General features: G+C 38.9%; 1 protein-coding gene across 2 annotated transcripts in view; it reads left to right on the plus strand.

Annotated features, from left to right (window-relative positions):
• The window catches only part of LOC145249652 (ras and EF-hand domain-containing protein homolog), a 193,485-nt gene that overhangs the window by 168,949 nt on the left and 11,057 nt on the right, over window positions 1-13,479 (plus strand). For both annotated transcript variants that reach the window (XM_080111420.1, XM_080111421.1), the window contains exon 16: window positions 10,158-10,277. In XM_080111420.1, the coding sequence (XP_079967546.1) occupies window positions 10,158-10,277 (120 nt within the window). The remainder of the gene's footprint in view (window positions 1-10,157; window positions 10,278-13,479) is intronic.

The raw sequence follows: 13,479 nt of genomic DNA on the forward strand, positions 1-13,479 counted from the left end.
GGAAGATATTAATATTTTTAGCCAATTTTTCGATATTTGTCGTATGAAAGATCAAACTTTAAAACGTTACTGATCTTGGTAAAATCCGTCGCCTCTATTGAAAGTTTAAGGCAGACATGCAAACATACATACATACATACATTTATATATTGGTAACTAAAAATTTTCGACCCAAACTGATGAAAAAGCTTGCCCTATGTCTGAATAACCTTTATGTAAAATTTCAAATATTTAGACCAGAAATTGTCTGAGTAATTTGGAAGAGACCGCAGAGGTCAATTTTTAAAAACTTTGACTCCTATTATGACGCCTTAAAATTTATTGTTTTGGGCTCAAATCAAGTTATTAAGTTAGATCCCTGTCCAAGGAACCTATATCTAAAATTTCAAGTGCGTAGATCCAAAATTGTCAGAGGAGTTTGGTAGAGTTCTCAAAGGACAAATCGTTGAACTTTGACCCCTTAATCGCCAAATTTCTCTCCGAGAACTGATCACATGGATTTTCCCAAATCTCAGTACCCTGTATATCAAATTTTGAGTCTGTAGACTAAAAATTGACAGAGTTATTGCATAGAGAAATGTACACACACACACACACACAGACACGTTCACTTTTATAGATATATAGATAGATGCATAAATATATATGGAAACAATATTGTGTTTTCTGTAAACATTTTACGCAAATATTATGCAAGTATAAACCATGTAGAATATCTGCATGAATATAATTACATGTAATAGTTAGCTAAAGATGATCATCCCATAAGAAAACCGAAAAAACTAATAGGGAATTAATTAAAATGAATGTTTAAAAGAATATGCAAATTAGCTAGATTTTTTTTTTTTTTTTTTTCACACAGTGATCACCACTTATCAAGGCCCGGAAGCCACTCAGGGATAAGGGTTATTGCAAGTACATTACGTTAGTGTGGAGATTTGATGAAGTGTTTACTTAAGGGGGCGGTTCATTAGGAATTTGTTAACATTGGACTTGAAGACATCCAAGTTGTAGTCCGGAGGGAAGCAGGCAGACGGAACAGAGTTCCACAGGCGTGCAGTTCTAAGAAAGAAGCTTTGTTCATGGAATCCGCGTTTTGATTTAGGCACAGATATAGAGTGGGGGAAATTTTTCACAGTGGATTCAGCTAGACGGGTGTTTTCGTGAAAGATTGGCGAGGGGGGACCAGAGATTGGAGTTCAGACGAGCACCTGCCATGGAAATAACGATAAAACAAGGATAGGCTCGCAACGTCTCTTCTGTGGGAGAGAGGTTGCAGGGTAGAGAAAAGGGCATCCCCCACTAAGCCACGAAGTCTTTTTTATACTCTGTCAAGGCAGGATAGGCTGTTTTTAGCAGCTCCTGCCCAGATATGGCAACAGTATTCCATCATTGGACGTACTTGGCTTTTATATAGATAGAGAATTGCATTAGTAGTGAGATATCTTCTGGAGCGGTAGAAGGATCCCACCATCTTTCCAGCGACCTTGGCAACAGACTTGATGTACTTGTTCCATTTCAGATCAGGAGTAAAGGTCAAACCCAGAAGCTTGTCAAAACACGGGGCCTCACCCAGACGAGAGCCATCCATCACAATTGATGCCAGCTGGGGATCAGAGCGTTGATGATGTAAGGATAGGAGTTTGGTTTTGGATTCATTAAAGGTAACCAGCCACATCTTCCCCCACTGAACCACGCGCTCGAGATCAGAGGAGAGAGAATCAGAGAGAACTTTGTCATTTACAGCCTTTGATGTGTTGCCGTAGATGGTCGTGTCATCAGCATAGATGTCAACGAATGATTTAAGTATGTGTTTAGGGAGATCATTGATGTAGATCAGGAAGAGAGTTGGGCCCAGGATTGACCCCTGAGGTACTCCAGCATTTCTATTGCAGGCCTCCGATTTTTGTCCATCTACCACTACTCTTATGAGCCTATCAGAGAGAAATGATTTAATGATTGAGAAAACATTTCCAGTTATACCGTAGCTGGAAATCTTGTGAAGTAGACCCTTATGCCATACCTTGTCGAAGGCCTTTGATATGTCAAGAGCAATTTCCCTAGAAAGGAAGCCTTTGTCAAGAGATTCACTAATCCTGTGGGATATAACCGTCAGCACATCTGCGGTAGATCTTGCAGAGCGGAAACCATATTGTGTGTCACTAAGAAGGTTATTCCTGCTGAGGTGGTTGACTATTTCTCTATTTAATATGGATTCCAGCAACTTACTCATAACACACAGGAGACTTATAGGTCTGTACTGAGAGTGAGATGACTTATCACCTGAATTCTTAAATACAGAGCAAACTGATGAGGTCTTCCAGGGAGTCGGAAAGCACTTCTCCTTAAGGCAGCACTTAAATAGTTTCGTAAGTATGGGAGCAAGTTCTGGTTAAAGCTTTTTTAACACTATAATTGGGATGCCATCAGGGCCAGTTGCTTTACTGGAATCTAGGTTCTTTATTAGCTTGGCGACCTCATGCACGGATATTTGTATGTTACCTAGCTTGTTCTGTGTTATAGGAGGAAATATGGGGAGTTGATTGCCTTCGTCGCATAGGGTAGAATTAGCTGCAAAGTTCTTTGCAAATAGTTTGGCCTTGTCTGACGCTGACGAGATGACCTCTGGTCCATTGATAATGGTTGGGATAGAACGCACACTTCTGTTCAGGATCCTATTTGCTATTTGCCAAAACTGGTGGGATCCAAGCCGCTGATCAGCTACCTTGGATTTAACAAACTGGGCATATAGCTCTCTTGCATTTTTTATTACCCTTTTACAGTGGTTGCTGGCAGACCTGAAAGCAGCTTTGGTCTCAGTGCATCTATTACGTTGGTAGCTATGGAAAAAGTGATTTCTGTGCGCGATAGCAGCAGCACATTCTGGGGGAGAACCATGGCTGGCTGTTAGGTTTTTGTTGGAATTTTTTAGATGGTATGAATTGGTCTATGCCTACAATTAACCATTCGGTCAGATCTGATACTATAGAGGACACTTCCTTTTTAAACATGGAGTGCAGAGGTAAATCAGATATGAATGTACGGAAGCTATCCCAGTCAGCCATAGAGTATCGGTATACAGTACGGTGGAGGGGTATGTCTGGGGGCTTCTTACATTTTGTTTTTATCTTAACTGATACGACGGAGTGGTCGGAGGATCCTAGAGGAGAATGAACGGAACATGAACATAGCTCAAGGGAAGTTGAGAGAAAAAGGTCTAGGAGGCTTGCATATTGACCGGGTGTATCGGGCACACGGGTGGGTTCGCAAACAATCTGAGTGAGGTCATAAGCAATGGCAAAATCATGACAAAACCTCCCCTCATCATCTGTCTTATTTGAATGGGTCAGCCATTCCACGTTATGGACGTTGAAGTCACCACAGATGTGGATGTTAGCCGAGGGATGTGAAGACAGTATGTGGTCTATTTTCTCAGATATGCTCTTAAAGATAGTAACTCCGCTGTTGTGGGGCCTATAGAGGGCAAATATAAATGCAGTGGTGTTAGCAAGTGCAACCCTGAAGCACATATAGGGTAAATTAGGATCTTCTCTAGATATATCCCTGCCACACGGGAAGCCATCCTTAATGTAGGCACATATTCCATGCCCATGGCGATCTTGGGTGTCAGATTTAGCTGTTAAATTAGAGTATCCATTAATTATGAACTCATCTAGGGAAGTGGTCGGCCCTATTCCAGTTTCACTTAGAAATAATATGTCCAGTTTCGTCTCCTGTAATTGGGTTTCAACATCTGGAAGGTTGGAACGTAGACCCCTGATGTTGGAGAAGGAGACCTGGTAGTAGGGGTCTACGTTGGAAGATGGGGTTCTAGGTTTAATCGAGTTTTTATTCTGGAGATATTTCATGTTGAGGTTTTGGGATTTGTGGAACAGGTCGGCATACTTGGTTAGAGCAGTACAGAGAGGGAAAGTAAGAGAGAAAAAGACAGGAAAATTTTTTTTTGTAGCACACTTAAAACTGTAACAATTACCCACTAGTATGGCATCGAGAGGCTCCACCAGAGACTACTGCATGGTCCAGATCCACTCACCAAGTGGCAATACAGCAGTCCCAGTACTTTGCGCCTGCTGATAGGACAGCCTCCTTAGTGGTTAATCCAAGGTTCGGGTCCCTGACTATCAGGCGGATAACGTCAGCCCAGACAAAACGTTTACCTCCAGCACCCTTACTAGTGACATGGCCACAAGGACAGACAGAGACAGAAAAATTTCCGACATCTCAGACTACTGGTCACCAAGTACTACCGACCTTTAAGCAGCTTTTTCTTCACCCTTTGTCAGAAAAATCACTCATTGAATGAGGACTGAATGACAAAATAGGAGAAGCGAGAGTTACTGGAGCTGCCGATAACACATCCACTGTATTATCTACTCTCCATAATCTTTTGCAGACTAATTCAATTCCATTACCCATATATAAGAAAATTGTATTTTCTTTTTAAATAAATAGAAAAGAGAGGTTTTAATATGAATATCAATACACACAAAAGAAAAACGAATTTATAGGAGTATATATATATATATATATATATATATATATATATATATATATATATACATGCTCATATACGCTCTGTTACACAAATGCACATACTGTACATATAAAAATAATTTCAATATGTTTATGTAGTGATATGCAAATGAAGTATAATTTACATATGAGCAGATAGCTCATATTTATAAACTGACACCAACTAGAACAGGTTGATTGCTGAATGGTTACTTAACGCAAAAAGTTGAAAGATAACAAAACAGCGGAGGGGAAAATGAAATCACCGACTTATTTTTGGCTAGCGCTGGTTGTGAAACAATTATGAAGGTTGCTACAATGGTTTTCCCCTCGAGAACTAGAAGAAATGATTTTCGAAGAAATAAGTCAGGTTATCAAGGGAAACATGAGGCCAAAGAAAAGACTGTTGATTGCAGAAAGGACCAAGTTTATGGCAATGAAGCAGAAAGTGGATGAACCGATAGTAAAACATTTACAACAGTTAAGAAGTGCGAGTAAATACTGTGACTTTGAAAAACTAGGAACAGAAGAACAGACAACAGAAGAAGAGTTAACCCAACCTAGATTAATTGAAGGTATGCATAATTCAGCACATAGATATAAGCTAATGGAACAGTTACAACCCAACAGTACAAATTTTTAACCCTAAGAAGTGAGCATTGTCGTATCCGGTATATTGTCACAAGATGGTCATCCTGTAATGTACCTATCGAGGAGATTAACAAAGACTGAACACAATTATTTGAATATAGAAGAGGAGCCATAGTGTGGACAACGTATAGATCAAGACAGTTCTTGATGGAAAAAAGTTCTTGTTGAAAAGTGATCACAGACCCCTGGAATATACTTTCAACCCAAGAACTACTGAAAGTTACAACGTCCAGAATATTATGTTGAGTGATCAGACTGATGGCATTCGACTTTGACATTGAGTATGTTAAAGAGAATATGATACCGCATGTTGATGCCTTATCTAGGTTGATGCTTTATAGAGAGGATAAGGAAAAAAATTTGAACACACCTTCCTGCACCTTGTAGAAACCGATGTAATATCTGTAGATAAAATAGCTACTGAAACTACAAATAACCCAGTGTTAAACAGAATAGTGTTGAACAGAATAGTGTTAAACAGAATAGTGTTAAACAGAATAGTGTTAAGGATAAAAGAGAATCGCTGGGGAAATTGTTCAATGGCTGAAAGACCATTCAAAGAAACAAGGCATAAACTTACTATAGAAAACAGGGTAATATGTAATGACATGTGGAGTGGCAGCTATGCAAAGAAGGTTAAAATTGGAAGCTTCGTGGCCGGAGTACTCAAGAGATGTAGAGGACTATGTAAAAAATTGCAAAAAATGCACAGAACTTAGGAATTTCAAGCAAAAGAAAATACATATGTGGGCCCCAAGAAGTAGAACCGTGGAGCAGAGTACACATGGATCATGCCTATGTCAATTAATATTAGTAGATGCATATTCAGGTTGGCCTAGAGTGGTGAGAGTACCTGATAAAAAAGTACCACCGTAAAACAAATATCAAGATATATCGGGATACCGAGAACATTGGTGACGAATAACGCGCCAGAATTTGTGGATGCTGATTTGCATGAATGGCTAAGAAAAATAAGATGCAGACCTTACAAGACCTCTCCCTACCACCCTCAAAGTAACGGGATAGCAGAAAGAATGGTCCAGACAGTAAAGAAGGGCATAAAAGCATGTTTGCAACAGAAGGAGAAAATCAATGCTTTCCTACCAAGACTATTACTAAGTTATAGAACAATTCCACATGCAGGCAGGCCAGAAAGTCCATCTGCCTTAATGAGCAGACAATTAAGATCCCTTTTAACTATGTCATATGCCACAAATCAAAAGATGTGGTACAAAAGAAATAGGAACACAGAAGCCGAGACAGCAGAATTTATTATGCAGAAAGGACATAATACTGCAATATTAAATAAAGAAAATGGGAACAGAGTTCTAGCTTATGTTGATCAAATGGGAACAGAGTTCTAGCTTATGTTGATCAAATAAGATCCCAAGGAGAACAATTGAATGAGGAAATGCCTTCAATCTGCCCATTATTGACATAACAGAAGAGTTACTGCAGAATGAGATTGCGGAGCAAGAAGTAGAGAGAGACGAAGTAGAAGAGGAATAAGTAGAATGACACAGTTCAGAAGAGGAAGATCAGAATATGCAGGAGGAACCGTTCGATTATAGAGAAAGACGTGATAGATCCAAATCTCCAAGGAAAAGGAGAGAGATAAAGAAGATGTTCAGGAGGGCACAAGAAGAAATACAAGAAGGACTCGCAGCATAAAGCCCCTCCGTTATAGGGAGATGTAGTGATATGAAAATTAAGTATAATTTGCACATGAGCAGATAGCTCATATTTATAAACTGACACCAACTTGAACAGGTGGTTGTTGAACGCTTATTTAGCATTATTCACGACATATCAATTTATAATGTGTTTTGCATTTTTAATAGGTGGTAGATCATTTAGACTTAGTCATAAGTAACTCTCATGCTGGAAAAATGTGTGCACCCCTGATATATATATATATATATATATGCTTTGAATGTTTTATATACATGTAATGACAGTATGACATTTAAGTAAGTAAATTTTAATCAAGAGGAAATTTGCATAGTAAATGTAATATATACTAAATTATTTCAATTTGCTCATAAAACAAACGTTATACCTGACATTATCTAGGATACTTTTGACTTTCAATTCTGGAAAAGTATGTTGTTTTAACTTAAAATAATGTCGACTTATAAGATTTTGTTTTATAATTCTTCAATTTATGAATAACTAGCGGGGGTACATGGTGTTGCCCGGATATGGAGAGGTGGTGTAGTAAGGAACCTTAAAACAACAGTAGGCAGTCCAGGTGGAGAGAGGTGTTTAAAAATAAGTGGTAGTAGGCAGACGTAACATGAAGTAGGAAAAGAAGGTGAAAAAAACCTGTTTTAGCTAATGCGTTCATCATGATGCCAGAAAAAGTTGCAAGTGTTCGAATTAAGGGTAGTCAATCAAATGGGGACGATGATTTGCGAAAATGTTGACAAAAAAAAAACGGCCCGTCCTGTTGAGAGTGAAGGAGTTAATGTTTTTGGCCAAATTTTCGATATTTGTCGTCCAAGAGACCGTGCTTTAAAATGATACTGATTTTGTCACGTTCCAATGCATCTGTTGGAAGTTTTTGTGAGACATTCACGCACACACACACATACACACACACGCACACACACACACGCACACACACACATTTTGCCTTTTATATATTAGATAAGAACTTAAAAGTCAATTGCAAGGCAGTCGATTTTCATAAATAATTCCTTTTTGTGAAATTCAAATTATATATTATTCTTATATATTATATATTTTATTAAGGTATTTTGTTGTCTTCAATTTAATACATCACTGAATAAGTTCTGAGTATGGCTCCAGTAATATGAAACATGATTTTTTATAAAGCACGTACAGTAGAACCACGGGATATGGTGGCCCTAGGATACAGTTTTTTCAGATTACGATGTGGAATACAATGTTTTTCCCGCTCCTGGTTACCATATTTGCCCCACCTTATGGTGTTATTTATAATGTCATTTGATTATATACATATGCATTATATCTGTACTGCATTTTGTTACTGATTTTTAATGCTGTATCCAAGGGTTCTACTGTACTTGCAAATGACATCCATCAAAATTTGAGCCCAGTTGGATTATTAGTTTACAAATTATAGTAAGTGAAGCAATTTTTCAAAACAATGGAAAACTTAATTCGTGTGTTAATAAAGCATTGCTTTCTGATGTGAAAAATACTGTTCAAGCAAAGCAATGGCTTAATAAGTTTTATTCAGATTCTGGTTCATTGAAAACAATGGTTAAGAGGTGGTATGCTAACTTTAAATGTGGTCGTACAGACACAAATGATGCCAAATGCTCAGGTCATCTTAATTTGGCAGTTGTCATGAAAAACATAAAGAAGTCCTCAAACTCGTTTTGGCTGATCATAAAGTTCATTTCACCATTTTTCCAGATTTGTCAAATGAGAAAGTTGTGTTCGAAATGTGTGCTATATTTGCTCACAATCAATCAAAAACGATTACCCTTCAATGTGTCACAGCAATGAAAAGTTTTTTGTGTTAATGTTTGACAATGAATGAAACACGGATGGTCAAATTAATTGCCAGCTAAGTGGACAACAACAGATGAAAACCGTCCAAATCAACAACAGCAATTTGGCCTTCATATTTTGTATTTTGTTTATCAATTATCAAATCATTGAGAAAAGAACAAACTATTAAAAGTGAATATTACATCGCATTATTGGATCGTTTGCAAAAAAAAAAAAAATGTAAAAATAAACAGCCACAAATAAAGAAGAAAATGCATTCTTTTATGAACATGATGCACCATGTTATAGAAATGAGATAACGACGAAATGGAAGTTTCATTCTATATTAATAAACTTTATTTGTTATGTTCGCTGGTAGCTTTATAAGAAGAGTACAAGAGAGAACCGTATTAGTCAGAGAGTTCATTGTTCGTACACGCTTGTATTTATAGAAGTCATGAAGAGTTCGTTGATAGAGAGAAAAGTGTTCCATTTAAAGATAGAATTAATATATTGCTAGTGCATTGAGGGAGACAATAGTTCAGTGTTCGTGCGTGCACATGTTTATAGCTAGTAGCCATCGGTACAAAGGAAGCTGGTTAAAAGAAAGAAAGGGCAAAGACTTCAGCATGTTGTCATGAGTGTGTGTGAGTCGTATCAACGAGGACAGTTCTTTTGCATGACAAAGAATGTTCATTTGGGTACGGCATGTGGAAGCAAGTAGTAGTTTGAAGAGAAGCTTGGTTAGTACTCACGTTAGGCCTGGCGATGTTTGCTGTTGGGCAAACCAGCTGGAAAAAGGGTTACAGGTTCGTGATTCTGTCTTTTATTTACTCAGTCATGTGATAGGTCATGTGATAGGGAGCTGGCTTGTGATTGGACAAGCCAGGAGGAAATGAATTTCAAATCTCAAAGTTATGAGAAGTAATCCCTGCTTGTTAGTAGCGGCTGCTACAATGTCCTAAGTTAATCATAGTGATAGCTACAAAGCTACATAAATTGTACTGTAAAATGCTTTTGCAGCCATCTATACTCTAGATTTGACCCTCTTGCAAAATTAAAACAAAAATGCTTCAGGAAAAACAAAATTTGACTCCAATGGAAAAGTGATATCGGAAATTGAGGCATATTTTGAGGCCAAAAATAAATCGTTCTACAAAAATGCATCGAATTGTTAGGGAAAAATTAAAATCAGTGTATCATCATAGAAGTCAACTATGTTGATGAATATAGTTCAATTTTTCATAAACGTTGCTGCTTTATTAGTTTTATGCATAGAACTCATTGAGGGATATGTTAATTGAATGCAATTGTTTAAAATTTGAACTTAATTCAAACAGTTATGTTTATTCATAAAATTACAGACAGACAATATCTTATAAAGATGTAAACCTAAAATGGGAAGAAATCGTAAATTTCTATAACTTTTTTTATAAATGAAGCAAACATGTTGATATGAAGTAAATTCTGTTTTTCATTTTCCTTTTCAGAATGGAGCCCAAAAGCGTCTTCCTATTATGCTTTGTGCCAATAAGACCGATCTTAGACCAGAAATGGAGGCTTCAGGTCGCCGTGTTGTTAAGTTTGAAGATGGCTTAAGATTATCTAGAGTAAGTACTATATATGTGTTTGTGAGAGTGTGTGTGTATTTGTGTGTGTTTGTGTGTGCGTACATGTGTGTGTAATAAAAAAAATTTATATAAACATAATATGGCTACACATTTAAAAAATGTTTCAGTTACAGTTATAAAAAGCCAGTATAGCATAATTTCATTTGTGTCCATCTTCAACAAATAAAATGAAAAGTCACCGAGTTAAGAGCCTAACAGAGGTTTAGAGAAGCACATATAACTGTCTGGTGAATCAGCAACTGCACATAAAACACACAAACACACATCTCAAAGACGTACACATGTAGCATTTGTATAAGCACATACAATACAGTAAATAATGATTACAGAAGTAATCCTAGTTAAAATAATATATCAAGGCCCAAAATAATTTTAACTGTAAAAGAGCAACTGATTTCCCCCAACAACAAAAGTGTTTATCGTCCTTTATAGTTTATCTAGCTATTAGTTCACCTGAAAATCCGAAAACCAAAAATAGATTTTATATAGCCTGCTTAAGACAATTTTAAAAACAATTCTACAACCACAAATTGCCCTTTAATTATAATAATTATAACAATAAAACTTCACTTGCCCAACAGTTCCTAATCAGAAATAATAAACATCAATAGTTATGTAGAATATTACTAGTCATGTTATCTTTGCCTTTGCGAAAAATTAGAGATGATGAGATTGTGACAAGGGGTAGACTTCTTAACAAAAAATAAGAAATCTCAATTAATTGTATGCACAATAGGATACATACCTTTAGCAATTTGAATATAACTCCTTGATTATGTGAAACTTCCACATAAACTATTCAAAAATATTATTAATTTACTTGTATAGATGCTATTTCTGTTCATGGTTTTGCTTTTCTATGATTCATGTTTTATAAAATTTGGTTCTTTAGAACATTATTTCTTTCAAACTTTGAAGCTTTCACACTATGTATTAATAAGCAAAATTATTCTATATAAAAGTAATACAGCAAAGGAATAATGTTTCAAGCTTGAGTGAGAGGAACGAACAGTGTCATTTACAGTCACGAGGTTATTGTGTTACTATTGCGAGCGTTGGTGACAATTTAAGTTGAATTCGATACAAGCTATTTCGGCTATTGCTGTGAAAAATGACTGACTCAAAGTTTGATCTGAAACTGATTCCAGAATTTGATGGGTGCACATCTGTCGTTGACTGGATTGAGAGGGTCGAGTTGACCTGCAATCTCTGTGAGGTAAAGAGAGTGCACACTGTGATTCCCCCGAGATTAGCGGTGGGGGGGGGCGCTCTGAGTGTGTATCAGCAACTTAGTGCCACCGAGAAGGCTGATGTGACCACTATAAAAATGCGCTGTACAAGGCATTTGCTATGGATCCTTGGCTTATGAAAGATTCGCCTCCAGGAAGTTCATGCCGGGAGAAACCGTGGATGTGTTCTTTGCGGAATTGAAGAAACTTGCTGTGCTGTTTGGCAATGGAGTGCCGGAGAGGACATTGGCATATGCATTTGTGGCCGGCCATCCCACCCATGTTAAGCAATTGTTGAGAGCCTCTACCAGTGTGTCTGCAACACCTATGAAGCACTTGATGGAATGCTATCATTAGAGATGAGGAGGACCTGGGGTAACCAGTTGTGATGGCGACAAAGGCAGCCGAGATTGAGGCCGGAGAGATTCCCAGTTTGAGCCCCGCGACTAATGGAAGATGTTACTGCTGTGGTCGGTGAGGTCATTTTGTGAGAAGCTGCACTGACAAAGGGCGGGGGGTGACTGCGCTGTTTCCAACGTGGCGGCATAGGACACCTAGCCCAAAACTGTGCACGAAACTCATCAGGGGGCAGGATGTCAGCGCCGCCCTGCTCCCCAGACAAGATCTAAGTGACACGCAACCTACAATAACTGTGTACGTGAACCGAGTGCCCTGCTCAGCTCTTCTCAACTCCGGCTCCATCATGAGTGCCAGATTGTGTTGGACATGAACTAAAAGGAACATTAAAGTCACCACAATAGGCGGCAAGACACAAGCATGCTGTGGAGCCGGAACCGTGAAGGTTCACACGGACTCTGGTGTGGCCGTGGAAATTAATGTGTTGGTGACGCAAGGGGATTTGCTGGGGTTCAACATACTGCTGGGATATGATGCTATCAAGGCACTGGGTGTAGTGATCATCGAAAGAGACGGGAACGTGCGCTTTTTAAAAAACCCGGTGTGTGCTGCAATCCACATTGATCGCCCTGACTTTAAGGTGGGTTATGACTATAGCCAGCAGGCCTCGACTGCATCATGGAAGTGGACCGAGGGAAGGGCACCAACTGAATTAAAGAATCGCGTCGCAGAATACCCTATACCTGACGAGGCTCGTGATGAGTATAAGCAAGAGCTTGAGCCATGGATCTGAGATGGATGGCTGATCCCCTACCCTGAGAAGCTTGGTTCGACCAAGCGTCTGATACCCTTAATGGTGGTTATCCAGCATAACAAGTCAAAAAGTAAGACCAGTGCTGGATTATCGTGAGCTCAACCAGTACATTGAGGCTTACACTGGCGATGCTGATGTGTGCGCCAGCAAACTGAGGGAATGGCGGCAGAAGGGCCCAGTGTGTCAATATTAGACCTGCGGAAAGCCTACTTGCAGGTGCGAGTAGATGGGACGCTGTGGCCATTCCAGACAGTGTGGTTTCGGGGCCAGAAGTACTGCCTAATACGAGTCGGCTTTGGTCTGAATGTGGCACCGCAGATCATGAAGACCATTGTGAATGTTGCCTTAAGAAAAAACCATTGATGATGCAACATCATCCTACATTGACGATGTTTACATGAGGACATAAAATCTGCATCGTGTGTCAGGGAAAAATTGTCTCAGTTTGATCTGCAGTGCAAGAATCCTGAACATTTGAGGGATGGAGCATGCGTATTGGGATTAAACGTCTGTGAGGAAGACGGCACCCTACGATGGAGGTGTGGCTGTGGGATTGCAGGCATCCCTGACATTGTTACGGGGCGGACCGTTTTTTCCTGTTGTGGGAAACTTGTTGGACACTTACCAGCCTGTAGCTGGCTCTGTGTAGCTGTGAGTGTTATTAAATGCAGAGCGAATTTGGTAACCACAGGTTGGGGCGATGTGCTTGATGATGCTCTTCTAACTCTGATGGTGACTGAAACCCTGGAGAGAGTCAACAAGGAGAACCCTGCCCGTGGAA

This window comes from Euprymna scolopes, chromosome 28 (assembly GCF_053919585.1).
Source record: "Euprymna scolopes isolate OS-2025 chromosome 28, ASM5391958v1, whole genome shotgun sequence".
Classification (NCBI taxonomy): Eukaryota; Metazoa; Mollusca; class Cephalopoda; order Sepiida; family Sepiolidae; genus Euprymna; species Euprymna scolopes.